This window comes from Nothoprocta perdicaria, unplaced genomic scaffold (assembly GCF_003342845.1).
Source record: "Nothoprocta perdicaria isolate Ctin4 unplaced genomic scaffold, notPer1 scaffold_61, whole genome shotgun sequence".
Classification (NCBI taxonomy): domain Eukaryota; kingdom Metazoa; phylum Chordata; class Aves; order Tinamiformes; family Tinamidae; genus Nothoprocta; species Nothoprocta perdicaria.
In genome coordinates, this window is record NW_020455877.1 from 501404 (window position 1) to 527051 (window position 25648).

A 25648-nucleotide genomic window follows, 5' to 3' on the forward strand; every position below is an offset into this window, starting at 1 on the left:
TATACATACACACACGCATATCTGTCAATCAACAGAGAACAGTGCCAACATTAAGAAGAACGAAAGCATCATCAGGAGCTTCCATTTCTCATCTTGCGCCATTTGGGGACCTTCTGAGTCCCTTGCAAACTACTAATGGTTCAAGCATCCTGTTTTGGGAACCTCTGGCAAGGGATAAGGAAGATCAGGATTTAAGTCCTTGCTTTACTATATACTCATTGTATGTGGAGTATTATACTCCATGCCTTGGAGAAATTTAGCATATCCATAAAGGTATCCATGCGATTTCTCACTGATTTCAGAAGTGSCTGTGTGGAGAATCTGGGCTTTGGTATCTTTGTGCTTCATATGCCAGCTGTTTTGACTGAGAACTTAGAAGCCTCTTGGAAGCTRCTGTAATATTGAACGTGAGGCTAGAGTGAATGAAATATTCCCTAGCAAACCTTAGATAAGAAGCAGGTACTTGTGGATTCCCTGCAGAGGAAAAGTTTGGGTTTCCTGGAGCAGGCAGTGGACTAGAGAGACTTCACATACCAGCAGTAAATCTAACTGTTCAGTTTCACAGTAGTAACAGAGCAGTGAAAAGCCATTAAAAATATGTCTAAATCTGGTCGCACCTTCTTCTTACTTGTCAGAAATGCTCTGTTTTTCTAGGAGTGATCCAGGGAAATACAAACTTCTTACACAGTCTTGTTTGCACATATGCCAAAGCTGCACAGTGAGTACTGATTTCTGGGTTCTCACTTGGAAATTAACTCCAGAATCTGTAAGGTCTTTCATCTATTTTCAAGATGCWTTTTTTTCTGGGGACAGAGCACACAGGAATGTACCAATGAACGAGCACACGTTCTCACGGTGCTCAGCAGCTCTTCCTGGCTTTAAGGAAGAGCACTGAATACTCTCACCTACGACATATGGTTTTGCTGTGCAGTTTGCTGCTGTTGCTGTTGCTGAATGAGCAACTGCTGCTGTTGCCGGCGTCGGGCAGTCCTCAGTTTTTCGAACCGAGCCTCCATCTCCTCCAGCACTTTGGGAGTGTAGCGAACCACCAGCTTTACACTCTCCTTGGCCGCCTTCAGGAGCTCCACGGCTTTCTCATGGTGTTCTCCTTCCACGCTCTGAAAGCAAAAAATTAAYAATAAAAATGTGGTTTTGATGTGGAGTTTTGTCCTCTTTCTATGATAGCTGCCATGGAAAGGCTGTTAGGGTTTTAAGACATTTACATAATTTAGATTTTTCAAGGGACCGTTAAGGAAARGTGTTTAATTAAATAAAATTTCTGCAATATTCATTTTCACATTTTAAACCAATAACCCAATGAGTCTCCCTTGGATTGCATTACAAACCTGATTTCTGATCTATGTGAAAAAGAGGGCAAATACTCTCTAAGCTTCACACATACAAAATTAATGTAAAAAATATCTCCTGCAGTAAACTAACTCAACTAACTTGTTTGAAAAAATACAAAAAGTGGATTCCTGTAAACATCAAACCAGATTTAAATGTTGGTAAGAAGTGAAAGAACTGCAAGCTTGAAATAACCCTTTCCCTTCTTATGCCCTAGCCCTGGAGGGATTCCATAGGCAGCAATTAAGCGTTTGCTTTATTGCAGAAGTGTGAACATGCCCAGCACTTTTGGGATATCTTGCATGTTAAAAGCCAGTGGAGTCACTCAGGCCCTTTCCACGTGTATGATACTGGTCCTATACTGGGAATATCTGTTCAGTTGTAGGCAGTCAAACACTACCAAAACATTTCAAGTTCCTGCTTATGGAGCTGTTTTCCTTCTTCTTGAGAGTGGTTTATAGCAAGATATCTGTGGTGAAATCAAATGTTTTCCCTGAGGATTCAAGCTCTTATTTGCATGCTAGCACTGCTTCAAACAGTAAAGCTCTCCAAAAGGGAGATAATTTGGCTGCAAAAAGAGTGTTTAATGGTTTCCATTCAATGCCTTGACTGGAGTGCTTTTCAGGCATGCAGATTGCTCTGCACCTCTGGAGAAAGTGTAGGATTTTTTAATGGTGTGTGATTGCCCACAYAGGCTGTAAGATATATTCCAACAAACAAAACTGTCCCTGCACAGGAAAAAAACGACATTGGCAAATGGATCTTACATCATTCAAAAAATAAATTATTTTCTTTCTACAYGAAGTGAGAAATCAAAGTTATACTACATGCTGTGTTTTAAAACTCTTATGTATACCATACTATTTAAAAGGAAACTATACTCATAGGCCTCAGAAAAGAAGCAGCAGCATTCAAAATATTTGAAGTTCAATTCATACTAAAAGAATAATTTGGCATCGTTATAGCAACTGTCAGATGTCAGAAGAAAATTCTGTCTATTTTCATCTCCATGAGCCTGAGCTGAGTAGCACTGGGTAACAAGAGTGAATAAGAATTATGTGTGCTGTGGCAAGCTATGAGCTAGAAATTATGCTATAAAAGCTATAAAAGCAAACACGATACACTTCTACACAAACAGCACACACTACACAATTCAATCTTATCACCTTCCTGTGTATTCTCCTATCTCCTGTTAAATGTCTTTTTACATATTAATCCAAACATTTATTTTATGGCTGGATCAACTTACTGCTCTCAAGTGTTTGTGCAGAAACCTAAGATGCTTCAGAAAATGTCAGTGCAACTTAGAGAAATAATGCATGCCATTTCAGGTGCTGAAATATGACCAGAAATGGAGGAAACCTTGAGGTAAATATTTATTTGGTTGTTGAAATTTGGTATTTTTGAAGCATTAACTCACAAATCTCTTCCAATGTGCTTCTTATGCATGAATCTTACATAAAAATTATGATCTGTGATGATCAGATTTGTTAGAAGTGACTGGAATAATCCTTCTGGAAAAGCCTAACTTCCCCAAAGCGGTTTGGAGAAAACAGAAATTCATTAAAAATTTTGAAAAACATGAAATTATTGTTGCATAATAAACAGTAAATATGTCCAATGCTCTGGAGTTAGAACAGAAAACTGTAGGTGGCAGGGTGTTCTGTAAAAAAACTGCTTTAATGAAGTTATCTCAGATACCAAATGAAACCTCTTCCTCGTGTTTCCCTCGTAATTGCTGAATATCAGGGTGAGGAGATTATAACCAGGGATTTAGTTAAACAGTTAGATGTAACTAACTCTATTATATTTTTTTTTAATAACCCATTGCTTTGTGAAATGGTTATAATGGTTTCTGGGAAAACACTTGTCCTCTTGAAAGGAGCAGTATGAAACTTGGATTGTTCTGCACGTTGCTTTTTCCTCCGGAGCTGCAGTCAGAATGTCTTGTCACAGACATTCCGAAGAAATGTCACCATATTCACCGTGTTGTCCTTATCGCTTGTGCTCTTGTGCTACTCAGAACAGGCTGTGAAAAAACATAAGCTGCACGCAGCACATTTACAGGAAGTAGATAAAATATTCATTTGCTTTCCAAGAGTTGGCTGGTTCTAATTGACAGCAATAAGCAATTGTAAGTGTATCTGCTCTTTATGGGAATATATTTTAATATTTTGCACAACTTTGTAAATTTTATTTAATTCATTGTTGTCTAATCTCATTTCCACTTGCCCCAGGCCATATTCTTCCAGTTTGCAGCCAGCTTTTTCTAATTAGAAATGAAGTGTTTGACTTTGTTGGTATCCAGGTCAATGGAAAAAATCACGTTGGCTTGAACAGTACAGAATTAAGGTTAAAGCTGTGAACCACTGCCAAAGTGGGGGAAGTAACAAAGGCAAAAGAAAGGAYGGTGCTTTGAACTATCTGCCCTCTCCAAACCTACCTACCTCGTGTCTAAACAATGAGTCTAAACAATGAGAGTCAAGTTTTCAGCAGCACTTACATCACTGTGGTAGCTGCTCTTTCCTGCTGCTTGCACTGGCATGTCCAAAGCACTGCAAATGCTTTTACCTGCACAGCTGCTGYTATGGAGCTTACAGAGAAATAAAACTTGTAGCAGAGGAGAGAGTTTATACCAGGAAAGGGATTTYTCCCCTGTCTACAAGCTGTGGAAGTTGTGCTGGTAAATGACTYCCTCTGCTCCCAATCATGCCTATACAGGGGACTCTGCTGACTGCACTGCACTGGTCGGGAACACTGCGGGGAYGAGAGACTCCCGCGGCTTAAAGACTGCCCACCAAACATGCAATGTAATACGTGTGCATGACTGAATATCACRGAATCCTTAAGGTTGGAAGGGACCTTTAGAGACCATCYAGTCCAAMCCCTCTGCTCCAGCAGGGACACCCAGAGCACGGGGCACAGGGCGGCATCCAGGCGGGTTGGGAAGATCTCCAGAGAGGGAGACTCCACAGCCTCCCTGGGCAGCCTGTGCCAGGGCTCTGGCACTCTCACTGTCAAGAAATTTTTCCTTGTGTAACTCCACTTCCATGTTAAAAAATACAGAGAGATATAGAGCACAGATAGATACAGAAGAGGGTATGAATATTCAGAATGCATATCTTGATTTAATATGTAATTTTTGATTTTATGCATTTTTATATATGTACATATTTATTACTTTTGAAACATTGACAGATTGCCTCAAATGGGGAGATACAAAATGCTGTAGAGACTGAATAACTGGAAGAAGTGCAGGAAGATACTTATCATTACTGTATCAAGGCAGAGACAATTGCAGTAAGGATAAACACACAAAAATCCACTCTGTTGAAGACAAAAAAAAAAAAAAAAAGCGCCTGACTGTTACCCAACCAGCTGAGAAACAATATTTCTATTAGATATCCATAAGCAACTGCTTGGGTGAGATATTAACCATTATAAATCTATTTTGCATGTCTTTCTATATCTGACTCACCCCAGGTACCTGATATATGCAGGATCTTTGCCAGGTACGAAGAGCTATCAGCAAGTGCCTTTGCTGAGCCATCTGCAGGCCTCCTGCTTTCAATTTCCTTTACTTTTAGGGGGTGTGGGACAAAGTATGTAACAAAATGCAGCCAGCCAGCACAATGAGAAAGCAATTTTTTTTAACATCCCTCAGAACTGCTCAGGGAACAGTCAATCCAGTCATGCTGGGATAATGGATCTTGATTCTGAACATGCAGCTCTAATTTTATGTTGATAATTATAAAGCTGGATAACCACCAACTTCAGGGCATAAACAAGTTGCAGATATTTCATTTTCATCTCATGTCCTGCTGCCAAGCCGTCTGTTGTATTGTACATACTGTATATTATTTGCTTTTCTTCAGATAAATTAAGAGAAAAACAGAATGAACTAGTCGCAGGGAACAATGTTAATTTTAGCCGTTYCTCCTTCTGTCTCAAACTGCCTGCAAACAAATTACCACTTCTGTAACTTTTGCCTTTTTATGAATTACATTGTATAGGCTTAATTCAGCCGAAGGTTCGTTTGTGAACTGTAAGCATTAATTATTTCAAGTGGTCAAGAATTGCAATTCATACTTTTAATCCTGTTGTTTAGACTCAGAACACGGAAATATTTCTCTTGCACCTCAGAATCAGTTTTCTGGTGTGAAAACATGCAGTTGCGAATTTTACAGTRTATTTTCTGCTATATTAGCATAATATATATTCTAGAGCACATTCATGAAATTGTTTGAACAGAATGTCATGAAAGAGACATGTTCTGACAACAGAGCAAAAGTCAATATATTTTAACATTCAAAGGCTCACTRTTTTCCTGCCCAGGATTTACCTAAATGCCACTGACATCAAAAGGTTTGAGAACCCTGTCCATCAGATTGTAAATACAACCTCTTTTTACCTTTGACCCAAATAGATGGGATCTTATTTTATCTTCTCCCTATTCCAATATCCCTTTCAATTTTTCTTTTTAGCTCTAATATTCAGAGTGAAATCATTGCAAAATGCTCCATCTAAAAGTATTTACACAGCTGGGTAGAAATGTACCTTTTACCAAATGTACATGCTCCGTGTAAGTATTTAGCTGATTGCACTGACAAAATATTATAGCTGTATGAATGTCAGTGGTAGAAATCTGGAAYGTATCCTCTACTGCAAGCCAGTGGTAGATATGCTGACTAAATTTGATTGTACATGTTCAAACCCTCTGAAGGTCACAGGACCTTCTGCACAAACCTCTCTGAGGCATCGCTGGATTTGGACAGGCCTATATGCACCACAGGCGGTGAAGTACAAGAAGGAAAAAAACCCTCAGCTTTACTCTTCTGCTACAGAAGTAATTTGCAGAATTACCAGTTAGGGAAATCATGATTTCGTTATAAATTGAGCATGTGATGTGAACTGCAAATGAAGCTCTTCTAACAACCTCCATTACACCAGAAATTGTRGTGGAACAAAGCTGTGTGTGCGGCCTTGCCTCACAGCACCCCAAATGCATCCTGCAGGACTCTCACTGAGTTAATTCTTTTCTATCTCATGTTGGCTGCATTTGAAATCAAGGTACTGGGAAGGCTGAGGAAAATGAAAATCTAGAGGTTGAAAGCTCAACCAAATTTTCACATACCACTCCGTTCACAGAAAGCAGCTGGTCCCCCCGTTTGAGACCTCCATGCCTTTCTGCCACTCCTCCAGGAATGATGCGAGAAATGTAAATAGGAGAGTTCTGCTCTTTTCCTCCCATGACATTAAAGCCGAGGCCTTCATCGGTCTTTGGCAGCTCGACCACTCGCGGGTGTGAGTGGCCTTCACTGGCAGCAAAAGCAGCAACTGTTGCCTGCAAGAGAAGAGGGCGACAGGGCTATCRAGCGAGAACACGGACACGCTCTGCTCTCGTTCCGCTGGAGCAGCTCAGCAGCAYGGAAACATTTCAGTAGCTTTCTGTGCCTTTCTCCCTACCTACCCCAAGCGCTTTGCAAAAATGAAGTTCCATGCCAATCTTTCAAAACAGGCGATAAGCAGAGGAAGAGAGTTTAGGTGACTTGTCAAAGGTACGGCAGAAAGGCAGCAGCAGAGCCAGAGGAGGCGCCGGGAAGCCTGCCCGCGTGGCGCTCCTCTCCCTCGCGCGACTCTTCTTTGCCCCGTCTTCCCACAGGAAAAAAGGCTCGTTACAGTCGGATAAGAGGATGTGACCTACACTTTGTTCCGAGTTGAAATAAAGTGATTTTTTTTCAATGTTCGTACTGAATATAACAATTCAGTGATTGTTAACTCTCTGCTCTGCTCTCTGATGTATGGGACTGGTTATTCTGTTCTTCTGGGACATAAAGAATCCTGTAAAGCTATTCCTGTTTTTAAAAGTCTAATTTATAAGTGTGAAGTGTCACAAACTAAATACCTCCTGGAATAGGAAAATGAGTTTTTACAGTATAATTGGATCAAAGCGTTTACCGGAAAATTAAATCTTGAGACAGTGAATTTGTAAATCAATTAGAAAATCTTAGATTGTTATTCTTATTGGGGAAAAAATGAAAGCATGTAACAAACTGTAGAGCTTGCATACAGGAAAATACTACATCTTCCATTTCATTTTTCACTACAAGTTTTTGTTACTTTACTTATACATCTCAGTGTGACTAAACAAACATTAGAAAAATCTATTGTCTTTCTCAACATGTATTTGTAGTCCAAACTGCTAGAATAACTCTGCATTATACTAACATTCTTGAGCACTTTAATAATGCTTATGCTTATTAGAAGCTAGTGGATGATGTGGTACAATGGATCATTCTCAGTTATATGCTGTTGCACATGCAGACCTTGTCATCATGCATACATTTTACATCAGACACGAATGCACTAGGAGAATGCAATGCAGACAGCCCAGAAATAACCAGGAAATATTGCGATATTGAAACACTGCTTTGTAACCCTGCTGTTCTATATGAATAAGAAATGAGAATGGCAAACACTAATTGGGTTTCTCCCATTTGCTGGACAACACAGCAATCATTTCTAAGTTTATCTGCAGTGTAGGCCAACCAAGATCTAATACACACATTTCTCTGCATAGTAGCATAGACCTTACAAACGTACATTGCTCATTTGAAGTTTCAATTGGAAGAAGGTTAAAACCAAAGAACAGCCTTCAGAAAGGAACATACTATTTAGGAAGGAAAATACAATACAATTTACCCTATAATATGTTATTTGTTGGCTATCACATGGTTTGCTTCTCTACAATARTGTAGGAATCTCTTGATAACATACTCCAAAACTTCATCTTCTGTTGTAGTTTTAAATAAAATTCTCTAATGCAAATACATAAAGGCAAGATCTTAGTTCCATTAACATTTCTGGGTGTTTTGTTGCTTATTTCACAGGAGAATACCTGTGAACAACAATTCATATACAATGATCTCGAAGCAGCTTTGAGGATTCTGAAGGTTTACTTGCTTTCATGGTACCTGCTTTACCACCCAGAAGACAGTCTTGAACGCAAAATGATAATTGGAAAAATACAGCCACGGCAGGACTCCCCATTTGGAAAAATCATTGTGCATATTATAAAATTACAGACCATATTAAATAGTGGCAAATAGAGCATGTTCTTTCTTGCTTGTGTGAATTCCCTTAGAAAAATCACCATTTTAGTAGTAGTAGTAGTAATGTAACCACTGTGATCTAAGGATGTGATACAGGCAGGTTGATGTAGCCAGAGGGACAAGGTGCTTTATCCTTGTCCTTTTTCCTGAAGATGACACTTGAGGAAAAGTGGCCGGGCGTCTGGCTACAGTCTCTTGGTCAGGCCATTTTCCACTTTTCAGCCTTGCTCCTCACTGGATACCTACAGTTCCCATTACTTAAAAGAGGAATTTTGTCTGTTTAGTTCCTRCCTCCCAAATCATTGCACTCCCCTGAAGATGCTGTATGGGAAAATAGTTCATTAAAATACTGATTTTTACAGGTAGACTTTGCTCTTGCAAACCAACTTTTCAAAAACCACCAAATTCCATAAAATCATTCTCTTTTCTTAAGCTACAGAAGCAGCATAAAGGTTTAAATTTTCCATTACGATTGTTACCTGGGAAGTAGCACTGGTTCTAGACTCTGGGCTGCCACTGATGTCTAAATTTCCTTACAGTGTACACACGAATACCTGAAACACACACGCGCACAGTCAATTACTAGGTCACTTTGGTAACACGTATTTCAACAGCTGCACGTGTCCTACCTTTGCTGTGGCCCTGGCTCGGAATTCGGGGCAGCCATTAACAGTTATGGTTTCATGCATATATTGATACACCTAAAATGTTCATAAAGATAAAAAGAAATTAATTACAGAAGCAAAACAAGGACTTTATTTTAACCCAGACAGGCAGTCCCTTSCCCACTCGCTACTGTTGTTCTCTAGTACAGTCTAAATCCATAAAGAAAATTGTGAAAATCGCCTTGATACTGGCCAGTTATCTTGAAATGAACCATAAACAAAACAATATGCCTATATACAGTGTATGGGCTAATTTTTAAAAGACATAGGTGAAGGGAGGGAAACCAACAGAACCTTTTGTTTAATCTTCTTCTAAAAATATCAAGCCTAAAAATTTCTTCCTATATGCAGCGGATTCACCCTGGGCATTTTCTTGACCTGCTTCGTCAGGAGTTTTATCCTTTTCTGTGCTTTATGTCTCAGATTGAATTCCTCAGAGAGAACCTTTGCAGGTGAAGTATGTTAGCTTTGATAGTAATCCTTYTCTTGGGCTCCTTGAGGAGTGCAGATTCAATCACCCTTTCCAAAATGTATTTCTCTGTCTCTGATTTAGACACATTTTAACAGAAATGTCAAAACTTCTTTCTTCAATAATATAAATGTTCCTTCAACATATCAGGTGCCAGGTCCTGTATTTGATTGACCTATAAACAGCTCGACTTCTTAATGGGTAAAACTCCCCTTTCCTCTGTCTTGCTAACTTACTATGCAGTATCAGGTGTCAAAATCATGCATCTCTTCCCCCCGAGTCTGCCTCTAYACATGGATGAACATATTGCTACTAACGCCTGGATGGGACTGAGATGTGTAGCTTATTTCTGATTTCAAAATAAAACAAATGTAATGACAACACAACATTTAGAGTAGTAAAATATTGGGGATGACTGATCCCYAAACCTTATATAAGGAACATTATACAAGAAGGAAAGACAAAAGGAAGAAGAGATAAATATATTATGATCTCGGAGATCTAAAATGTGCTAACCAGTTTCAAAGCACAGCAAAAGAGTATTTGACTTGAATATCAGCCACACATAAGCCCTTCAAAGACTTAATTCAAAAAAAATGGTGTCCAGTGAGACCTGGGGAGCAGGTTGAAATATTTCATACTTTCCTAATTTGAAGTAAGATCTCTCTTCCACTAGTAAATTCRCTTTGACTTCAGTAGAGCCCAGAATATGGCTCTTAATCTTAAAAATACAGCAGAAGAATGTTTTATAACCTCTGAAGGGTGTTGGTTTTGTTTTATCTTTGTATCAGATTATGCTGTTGTAAAAACAGCATGTGTCTGCATACGCAGCATTACCTTGCACGGACCAGCGCAGTCTTGTCCTGGCCAGGTCAATGCTGCTCTGGGTGCTACACGGTGGGACCAAAGAGCTGGTTATGTAAGAGCARCTAGCACGTGCCTGTGGTAAGCAGTCATTAAACAGTTGTCACTCATGATGTACAGAACCACTCACTGGTAATGCTGTGATTTTTGATACCTACAGGCTTCTCTCTGTCTTAAAGCATGAGAGCTGATTGTCTGCACTGGCCCTGCTCGCACAGTTAGACACATAGTGGTTGGCTGTTAAGTCTACAGGCATGTGCTGCTTAACTATATTGCATATTGAGCTACTATGACACTGAATGGTCTTGAAAATAAATCACATTTCAGCTATAGCAATTGTTACTGAGAAGATTTTTAAGATATTYACTACTAAGGTAAGAATCACAAATGGAAATTGATGATCATTCCTGCAAGCAGTTATTTGATGTCGTGTAACTCCATACTGGCTGAATACTATCAACAATACTATCAACTATCAACTAAATCAACAGATGTTAAAAAGGAATCAACCAACACAAAAACATCTGATAAAGTGATCAATAACGCCACATGGCTTGTAAATTCTCAACGATAATGGAATCAACATGTGCTCTGCACACAGTTGCCAATGATAATAATATCTATAGTACAGTTCCTAGGAAAATATATCTTGCCTGTCAGAGCTCACTATAAGCACCAGACGAGACGAGTCCTGAACACTTGCTCGAGGCAGTAGCAAATCCAATTTTCCTATTTGATGGTTATGTAATGTTTAATATAATTTTGATGAAGGAGGATAAAACATAAGCCTAAATGACTTTTTTATTATTAAGTTTAGCAGCACAGGGATTAACTGTACCTGTTCCAACAAGCCCCTGCGACAACTTGCAGGGTTCAAATTGTTCATTCTTACAACGCACAAAGAGCACAGCCTGTAAATAACCCCTGTTTGCCAGCAGCCCCGCTACCCCCCTTATCTACCCTGCTCTCAGTCCCACCTTAGATATGTTCCGTGCACAAAGGATCCTCTCTGCTGCCTCTGTCCTGTACACGAACCAGACGAACTGAAAATGCTCTTTGTTCTCAAACTAACTAAGCTGGCATTTAAATCCTCCCAGAGTGGAATATGGCTTTTTGTCACGTATGTCACAGCACAGGACAAGTACTTGGTAAACGGCTTTATAGGATCTTTTCTTTTGATGTCTGCTATTACCTGTAGCTCTCTGGATTAYATTTTTAACATATTGCAATCTTCCTGAATCTCACAATGTCACCTTCAAAACATCCTGTAAAATCAATGGTAGATTTGCTGATTTGGACAAAATATCACTCAATATAGGCCAAGGAAAACGTGCAGAGTTTAGTTATAAGCCTCTAAGAAACTCCTTTAGGATATTTACTAAGAGGTCTTTGGAAAGAGTGTCCTTTGTTGACCATGAGAGCTGAATCATTCAGAATGACATCCTGGATTATATCAGATTCACTGAAGTGCATCATGACTCGGTTTGTCATTTCAGTGTGCAAAAAAAGGGTATCAAATGCTTCCATTTTAACTTTCCTTCAACAGAAATATTGGCAAATATTTAGATAAACAAGAGGTCAAAGGTTTAATTTAACTTTAAAAATAATTGTCCATAAATAYAGAACAAAAAGAAAAATATAGCTACCCAGCCTTTCTTGCCTCCTKTCCCCCCTTTATTTCTATTAATATTGCAGGAATATAACCAGGAGGCCTTCATTGCCATCACAGAGAAAAATAAATTTGAGCACTGAATGAGATGAAGAAAACTACAATAAATGTTACTACTTTGAAAAAATTGCCACATATCTAATTTTGCATGTGCAGTTGCTTCTTTTTGAAGTGTCTAAAAGTCTACATGGGTGTTTAATAACATTATTTGCTTCCAGGCTCCAAGCACAGGCTGAAGGTCTGGTGCCCGGGAAAAGAGTTTCCACAGGTTCATGAGTAGGGCTGGAGCCAGGGTGCACTGCCAGTGTTTCAGAAGGCACCGCTGCAGCTGTCAGGTAAACTGGTGATGGATAAAACACTCTTCTTCCCACGATTTCCACCCAGATTGTCAGCTTCTGCATGCTCAGTGGTGGCAAAGTAAAAGCACGTGGCACAGAGGTGCCTGTACACACAGCCTGGATTTGCTCTCCGCAGCTAGAAACTTAGCTTTGCTCTCACTTTCATGCGCTGCACACAATGCAAAKTTTCATGAAGAAATACTCATAAAAGCTTCAACTTTTGCAACTTCTGCAGGCAGTATCCTCAGACACAAACATGACACAAACGTTCTCCTCCCATGGCACTCACAAGAAGTATGAGAAGCACAAAGGAGGAAATTGCAAGCTGAAAATCTGATCTTGGACACAAACCTCCTWGTACCACAGGAGGTCCTGCAGGCACAGAGAGACGCTTGTGTTGCTACTCTTCCTGCAGGAGCTCTAGCGAGCCAGGGCAGCAGGCACCCGTGTGATGTTATGATGGGGTCCTCATCCCCACACTGCGGGGCCGGAGAGCCAGGCTGCAGTTACTACAGGACAGGAACGAAACTCGGACAGCTGCTTTGGGAGCTGGTTTCTCAGCAGAAACTACTCCCCATGGAGCTGTAAGAGAGCAGCACGTGCTGGGCTGGCTGCTAAGGTCCATATGAGGCTTGAGGAGGAGGTCCACCAAGGATAGGGCACTTAGCAGCCTGCTCTGTCAAGGTGGCTGCAAGAAGCCTTCGAYAAAAAGCTGAATAATGCAGCACATCTTCTGCTGAATCCTAGAAGTTACTAGTTTAATTAAAAAGTCTTTTCCATTAACTCCTTTAAGAGGTACTCAGCCTCTCCCTGATGAAATATTATGCAAGTCTAAGTGCAATTCTAAGTATAATAATGATGCTCAATGGATTTTAGGACAGCTGGGTCTAGATATCAGGAGGGAAGAGACATTCTCTAGCAGTGAGCAAGTATTCCAGGCGGCCAGGTAACACCAGGCGGCAAACCAAGGACACAGTATACTGAAATGTAGACCTGGAATGGTAGAATGTCCTTAAAAAAAAAAAAAAAAAAAGCATTGGCTTTGCTGTATTTATGCAGTCATGTCAACAGAACAGCATATATGTATTCATCTTTTTGGGACTGAGGCTAAGGTGTAGGAGAAAGATCACTATTTTAATTATGAAATATTTCCTTACACCTCATTATAATGCTTCTGACATCAGCTACCCTGATCCTCCATCTTCATAATTGGCTCCACTTACGGGAAAAGAAGAMGAAAATATTTCTGCCTTCCAAGATGTTGAGTGGATAGGACGATCTTGCTGTTTTCTCTTTCCACCCTGAGAAGAGTTCACGCCTTGGTGTCACAATGCCCAGCTGCTGCCCTTGTTGTTCTTCCCTCTTCCCAAATTCTGCACCTGATTCTCAGACCTTCAGCCCACGTCTGACCCAAGAGGCAGGTGCTCTTGTGCCAGCAAGGGGCTCCGTGCAGCTGCGCTGCAGAGCTGCTGCCTGGCCCTGCGGTACCAGGGGCTGCTTTTCTTCCAATGACAAACTTCTACCCACAGCACAAACCAAGAGGGTCATTACTTTTTCCTCTACTTGTTTTTTTTTTTTTTACTATTTTCCTGTTCATATTTGGTCTTTTTTTCCTTTCTCACAATCTCTTTCCTGAATTTTCCATTCTTACTGCAGTATATTTGGATGGGTGTGGAGGTGGATGCACTGACTTTTGCACCTTGATGGACTCCCAAAGATACTTCAGCATTTTTAGCATTCAGGTTGTAGGCCTACCATATCACTGGGCAAAGATACTGTACTAAAACACAGTCACTAACCATARTCCAAGAGATAACAGTTCCAAGGTGAAAAATAGGGTTTTTTTCAGCTTACATTTCAAGAATAAATATCTTGATACTGTTTTTTGTAGCGGCAATAGTTACTTTTATCTTAGTTAAGAAAAAAAACAGAGAGGGGAGTAATCTAAATGACTAAGGAGAATAACAACTTGATGAGATTGTCTTTCTGAATTGCAATCCTTGCAAGGGATGTTGGCGATCTTATAAAACTGTAAATGAATAWCATGTATACTGCTTACATATGCAGGAATTTCAAGGTAAAAAYGCATTTAAGACTCCTCATAAACACAGTTGTTCAGGCAAATGCCTCCCAACCGCCTGTTTTGTTAGGGGTCTGTGCCATACGCTTGGCTAATTCCAACGACAGCAGAACTAGGGATCTCACATGGAAACACCCTGCACGCTGTACCCTGTGCTCACCATCTTTGAACAAAATACAGCCTTAAGAATAGACAAAATAAAGGGATACTTAATGAGCAGAGTGAGGTTGAAAYGGCCGACAGACACCTTTTGGAGAAAGGTATGCCAACTATTARGACGCTTAGAACCACCTCCCCCAACTCTGCGTTACATAAGTTATTTCCTGCAGCGACTGAATTTTAGCCACCCACAGGAGAAGCTGCTTTTTGACAACTAGTCTGTATTACCGAGCTATTTATATCTGATCTGCTGTGGTCACTCGAGGCTGTGGTCATCCAAGGTTGCGGGCACTGCGGGACGACGGCCCCGCGCCGGGCTGAGCAGCTGCGTGTTGGCGGCGGGAAAACCCCCGCGCTGCCGGGGCCAAACGCACCCCGGTGTGAGAGGCGCGAGAGCGGCCGCGCCGCGCGTCGAGCTGCCTCGCGCGGCAGCCTCGCCAGTTCCTTTGAAAGCCCCAGCCCGTAAATGAACCCAGGCTCATTTAACAGCCACGGGGGATGTGACAGCTCTCCTTTCCGAACACAYGAAAAAAATATTACAAATGTTGGCTTTTGCGTTTTCTTAGGGGATGTTTTATTAAAATGTTTCTTTTGCGGGAGGAAAAGGTTATGGGGGAAACTAGGTCYGTTTTGCCAGAGTGAAAAAAAAATACATGAAATGTGATGCATTATTAAGCTGTCCTCAGGCTGCAGGGAAAAAATGCACAGGGCTAAAACATCATTAAAATAAATGAAGTATAATCAGTGTCAGGGTAAAATATTTCAATTTAGGGTGGACCATTTTATGGAGGCTTCAGTTAAAATCCTAAAATACGATTTGCTCAAGCTCTTTATCGTCTTGTTGTGTGGAAGGGGATGGCATTGACCTCACTCTGATAGTACCTCAGAAACCTGAGCAAAGCTTTTGTGCTTGAGCTCTTGACAGACGAGGGCTGCCTTGGTCCAAGAAACAACCCAACAGGGGCTTCAGGCTGGGCCAGAATCCCCTTTCTCCCTTCTGTGCTAACAGAAGAACACAGCAGATGCACCAGGAAATTCATGCAGTCGCATCCCTGCTCCGGTGTGAGCACTGACACATACGGGATGAGTCACTTGAAATATCCCCAACTGAAATGTTCCTGTTAGGACACTTGAGACCTCAGAGTGTCCTCTTTACTTTCCTACAATGAAGATTCTGACTTAAAAGGCCACTCCGAAGCCAGTGGGAAGTTGCTTGATGTCCTCTTACAAATAATCTAAAATAGACTTCCAAATAAAAAGCTTATTCATATTAGGAACAATAAAAAAAAATACTGGGGTAATTTTATATTGCATGTTCCTTCCATTCTGCTCTACACTTTGCTTGAAGTCAATGGCAACTATGACTTAGCATCTTTGAAGATAACGTTATAGTTCTCTCAGTGCTGTGCTTTGGAATCACTAAACTTCAGAAAAACTCTGCAAGTCTCTTGCGGTGGCCACTGCAATCCAGCACCAGCTACAGAGGCAGCCACACRGGTGACTAGGTAATTCTCAGAAGATCACCTCAGTTCCTGGGTCATGATTCTGTAGTTTGTCTCAGAGCTCTCTGTGAATTGCTTGTGGGTTCAGGTRTATGACGAGCACCTAGAAACACTGGTTTCCTGCTTTTTTTTGCTAAGTTGTAAGGGCTGCAGTAAGCTAGAGCCACGCTTCAAAGTCTGGTTGAAACCAGTGCCTGGATGAAGCGTGACCAAAGCTGAGCTAGTCACAAAAGTATTTCAAGAGCTCCTGTTGCCAATGGGGGTCGGCAAGCCTTGTTCGCTAGCTGGACTGACCTGGGGTTGTCCTCACCCCAGGGCCCYAGAGCACAGATATCACTATGGGGGATGCGGCAAAATGGCGWTTATTGCGCAGTTCAGTCTGCCTATATACTCCAGCTGAATGTGGAGACTCACCTACTGCCCAATGGGGCTACTTTTCGCCTTGTATGGCATGGGGTTATCAGTAAACTGCATAAATTAATTATGCTCCTAACTCCCGTGACATCGCGAGATCTTCCGAGCGCCATGCCCTAAGCTCTATGCCCTGTGCTATACTATACTTTACTTTTACTTTCGCTAAGCTCTCTATCTTATTAAGCCCTAAAACCACAAAAACTCCTACATGCTCCCATCCAGCTGAGAAAGAAAGGAGAAAGAAAACTTTTAGTATTTCTTGTTTCATCTACAACCCAAACCCCAGCTGAAATAGAGTTTTTAGATAGATTTAACCATTCATTTCCTTTCAAAGGTGCAATCTAAAAACTGAGGTGGAGGAGCACATCTCAAGCCTCGTCAGTGATTCTGTTAGGTGGGAGTAGGATGGTACCGAGACAGTATCAGGGCAGAAATGCAACCTCATGCACTGATGCAACCATCCACTGATGCTACAGTGGCTTCCCACAAACTACCAAAAAAAAAAAAAGATTTCGCAGCAGTTCACATAGCTGCTGATTTCTTCCATGCAGAAGAAGCAACTTGAGATGGCTGCAGCAAAGGCTACTCTGTTTATTCCTGTTTTATGTAATGAAATATGATCCTGCATCAATAAAGTGACGTGGTAACGTGAAGCAAAAAAAGAGATGCAGAGGGGCTCGATCCCAGTGCTCCATCCCAGGGACTGTGTGTAACACACGTGACTGCAGCTGTGCACACACCTAAGGACATCACCACTGCACCGCTAACTTAAGGAATTGTAGTAAATACGGGGACATCAACCTAGATAAACAAGACATGGTTTTGAATTGCTTTTATAAGCTGCAGGTGACTTGCAGCACTGAAATACCCCTCTTTTGTGAACACAGCTAAGCAAGCAGAGCACAAATGCAGCAAGATACACAGTCATCTGCCAACTCTGATGATTTATCTTTACTCAAAAGCAATGGGAGAGAGCACTGATTAAAGATCAATGACATGATGCAGCCCCAGATTCTGGGGTACTGCGTCTGTGAAATCAATGTATTTAGCTGCAGGCGGCTAAAAAGAAAGTGACAACAGCAGCTGTTTTAAATCTCTAGCAGAGCAGGCATGGAAGTCATGGGGACTTAGTAATTGCACAGGGACTTCACTTCATAAAGTCCCCTCTCTGATAATGCTGGGGCTGCTTGGTTAATACGTGTAGTTGCCATTAAAGGAGGCCGTCTGCCGAGCGACAAGGTCTCCRTTGCCAAAGTCCTCATTCAGGCCATCCAGGGCTTGCAAGCAACAGTGTCCTGCTTCAGCCTCTGTGACAGGTAAAGTGGTAAAGGAAACATCATTGTTTTCCAAAATGTGCATAATTTCTGGTTACATTGATTTTAAGAAACAGTACATATTTGAACACAGTAGGGTAATTTTATAGAAAAAATATTATTTGCCTATACTGCTAACCTTTCTGAGCTTCCAAACCTTCTAAATGCCTAATACAGCATGGGGGAAACAGAAGCAGGCCGCATTTTTCACCCTGCCTCCTGCCTTAGGTTAAAACCTTACAGCTCTTCCCCTCCCTGCATCACTACAGGAATTCACAATTACCCTTTGGGCAGACTGACACCATGATTGAATGAAGTTGAATAATGCCCTTTTCTAAGACTGATGAGCCTGCACTGATCTAGCAGAATTTTTAGTCATTATTTTATATGACCTTTTGCTCTGACACATTGAGCAGGACTCGTGTCCAAATTTGGTATCTACCATTTATGAATTATTATCTGCATTGGCTGCATATGTAGTCGAGGAGGTGTAAGAGGCACTTTGGAGGTGCACTTTATCCTAATGTTGATGTCCATAGTTAGTGTGATTAATTATGCCTTGAAAGTACCTATTTCTCTCCACTGATTAAAAAGAGAATTTTGGCTGACTCGGACATTAAGAAAGACGAATCGCAGCCACTGTGCCTGCAGAGCACCTTGTGTGCTCACAGATTTGACCAAACAAGGATCTGTCATTCTCAACTTCCATGGTTCTTACAGCTCCCGTGCGCAGTCTGGAAATGTCCAGCGTTAAGGACAGAAATTCAAGGCTTTCAGTGGCACAGAGGCCATGTTTCTTGAAGAGGCTTGGTGTGCTGGGCATGGAAAACGTGAAGGGTCAGGCTCTTGCAAATGGTACCACCAGGGAACTGAGGGGAACTGGTTCAACTGAGAAGAGAACCCACCTCAGTATCTAAAAAAATACAAAAATGGTGCAATTAATTTTCAGCAACACTAGTTTTAATGAAAGGTACAATTTAATCCACACATAAGCATGTGAAAATATTAATGAATTTGGTCCAACCTGACTTTCTAAATTATGTGATATTTGATCATTCAGGGTTGAAAAGGTAGCAGTGGTTTTAAATTGCTGATTTATCCTGTGTTAATAAAGGTGCTAAAAATACAAGCTCATAGAGATTTTCAGCAATAATATGAACTTCCTTAAAACATGTTCAATGCTGCCTAACAAAAGCAAAAGCTGGCTGGCAAAAAAAAACCTGGAGGCAATTATGTTCCTCATATTTTTGAGGACAAATCTGTATTTGCTACTGCAAGACTGCTACTACTGAAGCAAGAGCACAGCAACTCAGAGAAAGATATTAGCTGGAAGAGCAACCCAGGGCAGCAGACCAGCCTAACAAGAACACTGCTTCCCAGCTAGCCTAATGGGCATCACACTAATATAATCACACTGTCTTCGTGACCTGAGGTACAAAGCTGAGCTGACAGGCAAATCTTGCTTGCTTCACTCTTGAGATTTGTCCCCTTGTCCTTTTGTTTACTAATTATCTTATTAGAAGTCCAATATACCACTTTTACTTAATCCTTACTAATACTTTCATTYGCATGGGTAAAGGGGGCCCTCAAAGAGGGCTTCCTACTGAGCCTAAATCATAGTTCCATGCTGTGAATTACATCCCTAGCTCTAAATCTTCCCTATACTTACATATATATATTTTTCAAAGTAGCATCTTCTAATTTATTGTAATAGATGAGTTTGCACTGTGGAAATGGAAGACTGAATGGAATTCTATTCCTTCCCTGTAACAAATATTTAGCCCCCTGGGACTGAAAAGAAAGTCATGGAAGGCAGAATTTAAATTCTGGTTCTGCCAACAGCTTTTGGCCTGCAGAACCTCTATTTTTACTGCAAATATGATTCATCAGGCAGAAAAAATGACATGTGGCTTTCAGAAGCTAGGTCTGGGAGCCWGAGAAAGGGCATTATACTGTAAACTGAACAAACCAATCTTGCAATTCTGGAAATACATTAAAACCAGCACTTTTATATCCCTTTTGGAATCCTACATTAAAATTCTAAAGGAATAATTTTAATGGAAGAAATTAATGAGAAGTTTCACCTGAGKCCAGCCAATAACCAGACTGTTACATTTCATACAGCCATTTAAAAGGCATTACATTAAAATGTTAGGATTTGTGTCTGAGGTGAACAGCTATGGGTTCCAGCCAGCTTCCTGCTGTCATTTACTGTATCAGAATTTTCTAAGCATAATATCATTAGAGTCAGCTTTCACCACCCCACAACCTCAGTGTGTCTCCCTAACATTCAGAAAGCCAGATATCAGGGTCAATAACATAAAGCACACATAGGCATTTGGAGAAAATACCAGATAACAATACACTGCATTAGCAGTACTGGGATTCTAGTAATTGGGACTATTAGCTCATGAAAATGTGTGCATTAATAATGCCCTATAATTCACTATTAATTAAAGAATTCAATTATACCCACCAGATACGGTGAAAGAATACAGGCTTCTTAAACTATCCTACCAAACAGTAAATCCATGTTCTCAGTATTACATATTATAATCAAATATATCTCAAAATAACCAGATGGGAATCAAGACCTCCTCAGTCTTTTAACACTGCTCTGTTTTTGTACCTCAGTCTCACTAGTGGTCTTCATTACTTTTAAGATGTTCTGCCCATAAAATAATTTTATAGTAAGCATAAGAGTTTTAAGTTAGAGAAGAAGAAATTAAACTATCTTCACATTAAAAAAAAAAAAAAAAAAAAAGCACATTTTTCCACAGACAAACTTCACACAAAAGATCCAACAACAGTAGTATATTTTTGTGCTGACTACTTCTTCATTGAAGAAATGATTGCCAGTGACTCAATCTTGCAAAAATTCTGTTGGTTGATGACCTGATATTTTGGTAGCAGTTCTAAGATAATAGAATAAAATAATGGATATTCTTGTGCTTCTGACTGCTATGCCAGCTTTTTATATAGACTTTCTGATTTGATTACATTTGATACTGATAAATGTAATACAGTGATTCATTTCACTATTGATATTTAGCTGTCAGGTTTTATTTCAAATAACATGCATGCAGAAAAAGAACCATTAATCTTGAAATGGAAAATGGAGAAGGGCAGAAGGAAAGCCTGATACATCTGGGTTATATACAGCTATTTACTGTACAGAAAGAATTTACAGAATCAACTTAAAAGAAAACTTCCATTCCTCAGAAGATGCAGGGGTTTCTCAACCTGTGTCATTACTCTCCTGGCATTTCAGCACTGATCCCCAGATGCTAACAGTAAATGAAATTGCCCTGCTCGCAAAGGCAGGTCACAGTATGGTGATGAGCTAGTGTGTTTTGGCTCAGCTGTGCATTTGAACTTCTCTGCCTATGGCACCTTGAGGCTTGAGGGCAGACCAGGGACTCACTTCGTCCGCTCGGGCTGCCTGCCTCCGTGCTGCATATGCACACACCCTCTCAGCAGCGCAATCACCCACTCCCTTTAGCAGCTTCCACTTCATCTTTCCTAGTAATCTGCAGCAATCAGAAGACTACAATATGCCATCAGCTTTGGCCCAATAATAAAAATATCTTTTTATAAATAATAATAAAATTTATAATAATAAAAATAATCTTTTGCCAAGGGACAGGTCTAGATAAAAGGCTAATTAATTTGTCTGCACCTAGGGAGCTTTTCGAACGGGTCATTTGGTCATGCAATTATAAACTGCTTTAAAAGTACATTTTAATATGACCAAACTTGGGTTGACTTGACTTCTGGTGTATGTGATGGAGCTAAGGAAGGCTTGGGCTTCAAGGGAAAAGAAAGTATCTGAGGCCAGATTATACTTAACCTACTTCCATTATTTCCAGAGTTAATGCAGTTGCCTTCCCAGTGTCCTACAGAAGGCAYCAACTGGTGGTACTGAGTGAGTACCTTTAATTACCCTTTCCTGACACAGCGTCTTAGAAAAATGCCATAGTTCTTCTATCTTAAAGTGACTTCATTCACTTAGTCATTATTAAAAGATTCTATCACTACAAGGTATTTGGGGATTTCAATGAGAAGATTGATTTCCCAGCTTGAAGTTCAAGAAAGTTTATTAATACAATTACTGATTATTACACTTACTAATTAATTACAATTACTAATACAATTAATTACTGCCATTTAATAGATTCCAACACATTAGATTAGAATGTGTATCATCTAACAAAATATKGCAGATATTAGATCATAAAAGACACTGCCTAACACTGAATTTCTCCAGGACAGATTCTAACAATMAAACTCACTGGACAGTTCAGAGTCCATAACTTCAACTACAACAGAAAAATATTTTGGWAAGCTCATCCGTTATGGAACTTAAAGGACTACAAGGGTCAGCCTTAACCAGCCTAACGTGATTTTCTGATAAAAGGAAGCTAGATTCAGATCTTGCAGGCCACGACGTACACCTCCTGTTTCCCATCTGCACCTCTGCATACCCAGAGCAGCAGCAGCCCCTTCCAGAATTTGCCTGCCAGTACAAAACTCCTCACAGCTCTTCATCCAGGGTCACTTACATCAGCCTCATGCTGATACCCTCTCTACTTCACTGCTTTCTCCAGAAACCTCCTGTGTTCCAAGCAACTCCAGCATTACTCCYAACCTGCTGTGCCTTCTCTTATAGGGTCAGCTTTTCTCCTCTATTCTGGGTAGGTGCTCGTAAAATAAAATAAGGGAACAAAAAACTATGTCTTGTGCCCAAGAAAAAAGATCAACAGCTGGGAGGGCAGTGGCAGGCAATTTTCTGGCCAGCTTCTGCTTCCTAGAAAAGACTGTATTGCTCACAAATGTAGCTACCAGTTTCTCATAAAATCCAGGGGTACATGAAGACCACACAGGAAGGACCTCCCTGACCATGACCCAGCTCAGATATCTTTCCAGACCCTTCTGCAATGCCTGGAGAAATCTAACAATTTAACATAGCAAAAAATTCCATACATTTTCTGAAAGGTTTCTAAGAGATGGGAGAAAGGTTTTTCTGGAATTTTTAAACTAGAAAAACAACAAAATCATAGTCTAAGCATTCGCCAAGGACTTAGAGTAAGTAACTGAAAAGAGGAGCTGTATATTGAACAACCTTAAGTACTGGCAATGTATATGTGTCGATTCTCCTTCCCACCCTAACGGTTGCCATTAAGCCTTACACATTTGAAGATTTCGTCAAAGAAATCTTTACATATATAGTCAAGAATGGCATTAATAAGAAAACAATAGTAGAATTTTATTCATGAACAGTGATACACTAAGGATATTAAAATAAACAAATCTCTCTGTTTAGCAAGTTGGTGCAACTGACCTAAAYGCTCATCATCACCAGCCAGCTTCTGTTAAACAAATAATTAGAAACTTCTTACAGTGACAGCTATTTCTTACAAGGCAGTCATAGCAATTAGATTATCTGTCATGTGCAGGTTGTGTTCACACAACACTCGCTGTGCCCACTGAAAGGATATTGTCAAAATCTGCTTTCAGTTCACTAGACTGAGAATACAAGTCGTTTTCCTCTTCCTGGGCTCTGTACCTTTTTCTAAAAACTAGGCATTTGCTCCTATTAAGAATATTTTTCAGAGATGAACATCCATTTGTTAAGATTTCTCTGGTGATGCTGCAGAGACAGAAAATTCCTCTTCACAATTTGAGTGGCTCTGAAGAAAAATGACTCTTCAATGCTCTGTGGTCAATTAAAGAAGCATTTAGTTGTTTAAATGAAAGGACTAGTCAGAGTATCAGCTTTTCAGGGCACATAGTACCATTATTTACTGTGATGGAACAGTATTCCCTTTAAAAAGCCTACACAACTGCCATCTAATTAAGTAGAAACCTCTCTCAGTTCCTCACATTGAAGAATATATTCCATAAAAAAGAGTGTGTTGCATTCTGCTTATTAATGTCTGTTCTTTCTTCCTTCCCTTCACCCAGCTGTCTATTCAATCAATGTGCTGCTGGCGGCGAATTATCCTGCTCCATCAGTTATCCTGTTCAATCCTGCTACCACTGAGGTAACAATAGATTTCCTATCGATTTTAGGGAAGGAATATTAGTTTCAGGCCTTAGACAAATCAACCAAAACAGAAGTTGTTACAGAATTTCTGGTGAAAAGTTGTTGCCTCCATTAGGGTGTTAGAATCACCTCAGTCTGGTGTGCTGAGTATTCAGTTTAGTATTCAGTTTAGTAAGCAAAAAGTCTGACACAACATTAGCTTGGACAGCTTCTCTCCAAGAATCAGCTCAGAGAAGTATTTAAAATTTAATGGTTTTAAAGCTACTGTTTGTGGGGATGGGAATCCTGGCATGTCTGGAAGGAGACAGCCATCACTTACTGTCTCTTGTTGGGCAGAGCTCRGAAGTTCCCTGACCACGGCTTGGAGAATAAGGATCACAATTCTTATCAATCTGATAAGAATTGGATACGTGCAGTGAGACCCACTGGCGCTTGACCATTGAATTAAACTGCAAGATTCCTATTAGCTTCATTTACCAATTTCACTTCAGGGCTCACATCATTTACGTTTCAAGGCACTCTGATTTTATCAGCCCATCTATATCACATATCTGCGTTCAAAGAAGACCCACTTTAGCTTGCACTGACCCAACGTGTCTATCCCTGCAGCCCAGTAGAATGCTGAACAGGTTAGCCCCAACCCCCAAACAGCATGAACAGAAATAAAGTACTAATTAATCACCCCTTTTTCTTAGCAAGGCCAATTGCCACAGGCTTGAGGCCCTGCTGATGCAATTGTTCTGTTTCTGCTTTTCATTAACTTCAGTATTTGCCCGGTAGCACACAGGCAGTTGGAGATACATCTCAGGTGCATCATCCTTTCTTTACACAAGGTACTGCCATCTCCAGCACTGGGAAGCAAGTCCATTTTTCCTCCTAAGGCTGTGGATGGCATTCTAGAAATGGCTAAAAATCTCCATTGCATACCTCTCTGATAGCTGTACAAAACTCACTCTGCAGCACTTTCTTTAGGGACTGTAGTTTGTGCACTGGTACTTCTCCAGATTCTTGCAGTTTCTCCAGTAATTCAATTGCTCTTGCCACATCTGAGTGGGGAAAAAAAAAAAAAAAAAAAGGGAACTAAGACCAGTATAAAGAGAGGCTGTAAGGGGAACAATTGCTAATAAATGACCAAACGGGGCCCAGTAATGATCATTTTGAATTTACAATCAGCTTTAACAATATCTACTGTATTCATACATATGTCATACCAGCGTCAGATATGCACCAACACTGCTGCTTAGTCCTTAAATACGGACAAACAGTCATTTTATGTAAGGATACACACACACACACACAAATGTATATTCTGAGCTGCGAACATTTTGAAAACTACTAGTTCAAAGCAGTTAATCTACACTAGTAAACCTAAGATATTTCTTATTTTTCTGCATAAGAGAAAGCTGTACAGAAATAATACAAGGCCTTCTTTCTGAAAGTCTGAAAGAATTAAGCTGAGTCCTTATGACAAAGCCTAATAAAAACCTTTGATCTTTTCCTCATAAAAATATTTGATCTTCTTCTCTTGTAAACCTAAGTCTAAATTATTGATACAGAAAATCTGTAAGTAGTAAGTAACAGTCTGCTAGGGGGAAAAAAGAAAATCTGTTAGGGAAGAGGAAATGTCTAAAGCTCTTGCCCAGCCCTTTGGAAACCCACGTTAAATTTCC

At 40.3% G+C, this 25648-nt stretch overlaps 1 protein-coding gene across 1 annotated transcript; it reads right to left on the minus strand.

Moving 5' to 3' along the window:
- LIN7A (lin-7 homolog A, crumbs cell polarity complex component) lies at positions 1-24957 on the minus strand. The gene is made up of 5 exons (XM_026049720.1): positions 24906-24957; positions 9089-9160; positions 6482-6691; positions 906-1118; positions 1-803 (listed from the first exon to the last, which is right to left on the minus strand). Exons 2-4 carry the CDS (start codon positions 9146-9148, stop codon positions 906-908), a joined length of 483 nt encoding a protein of 160 aa, XP_025905505.1. The 5' UTR covers positions 9149-9160; positions 24906-24957; the 3' UTR covers positions 1-803.
- Between the last annotated feature and the right edge of the window lie 691 nt (positions 24958-25648).

Bases quoted from the DNA above. Each gene is read 5' to 3' on its own strand.
- LIN7A (XM_026049720.1), bottom strand. From the start codon at position 9,148: ATGCATGAAACCATAACTGTTAATGGCTGCCCCGAATTCCGAGCCAGG. The intron at 6,692-9,088 runs GTAGGACACGTG...CTTCTCTTGCAG, and splicing joins GAGCCAGGGCCACAGCAAAG to GCAACAGTTGCTGCTTTTGC. The intron at 1,119-6,481 runs GTATGTGAAAAT...TTTTGCTTTCAG, and splicing joins TGCTTTCTGTGAACGGAGTG to AGCGTGGAAGGAGAACACCA.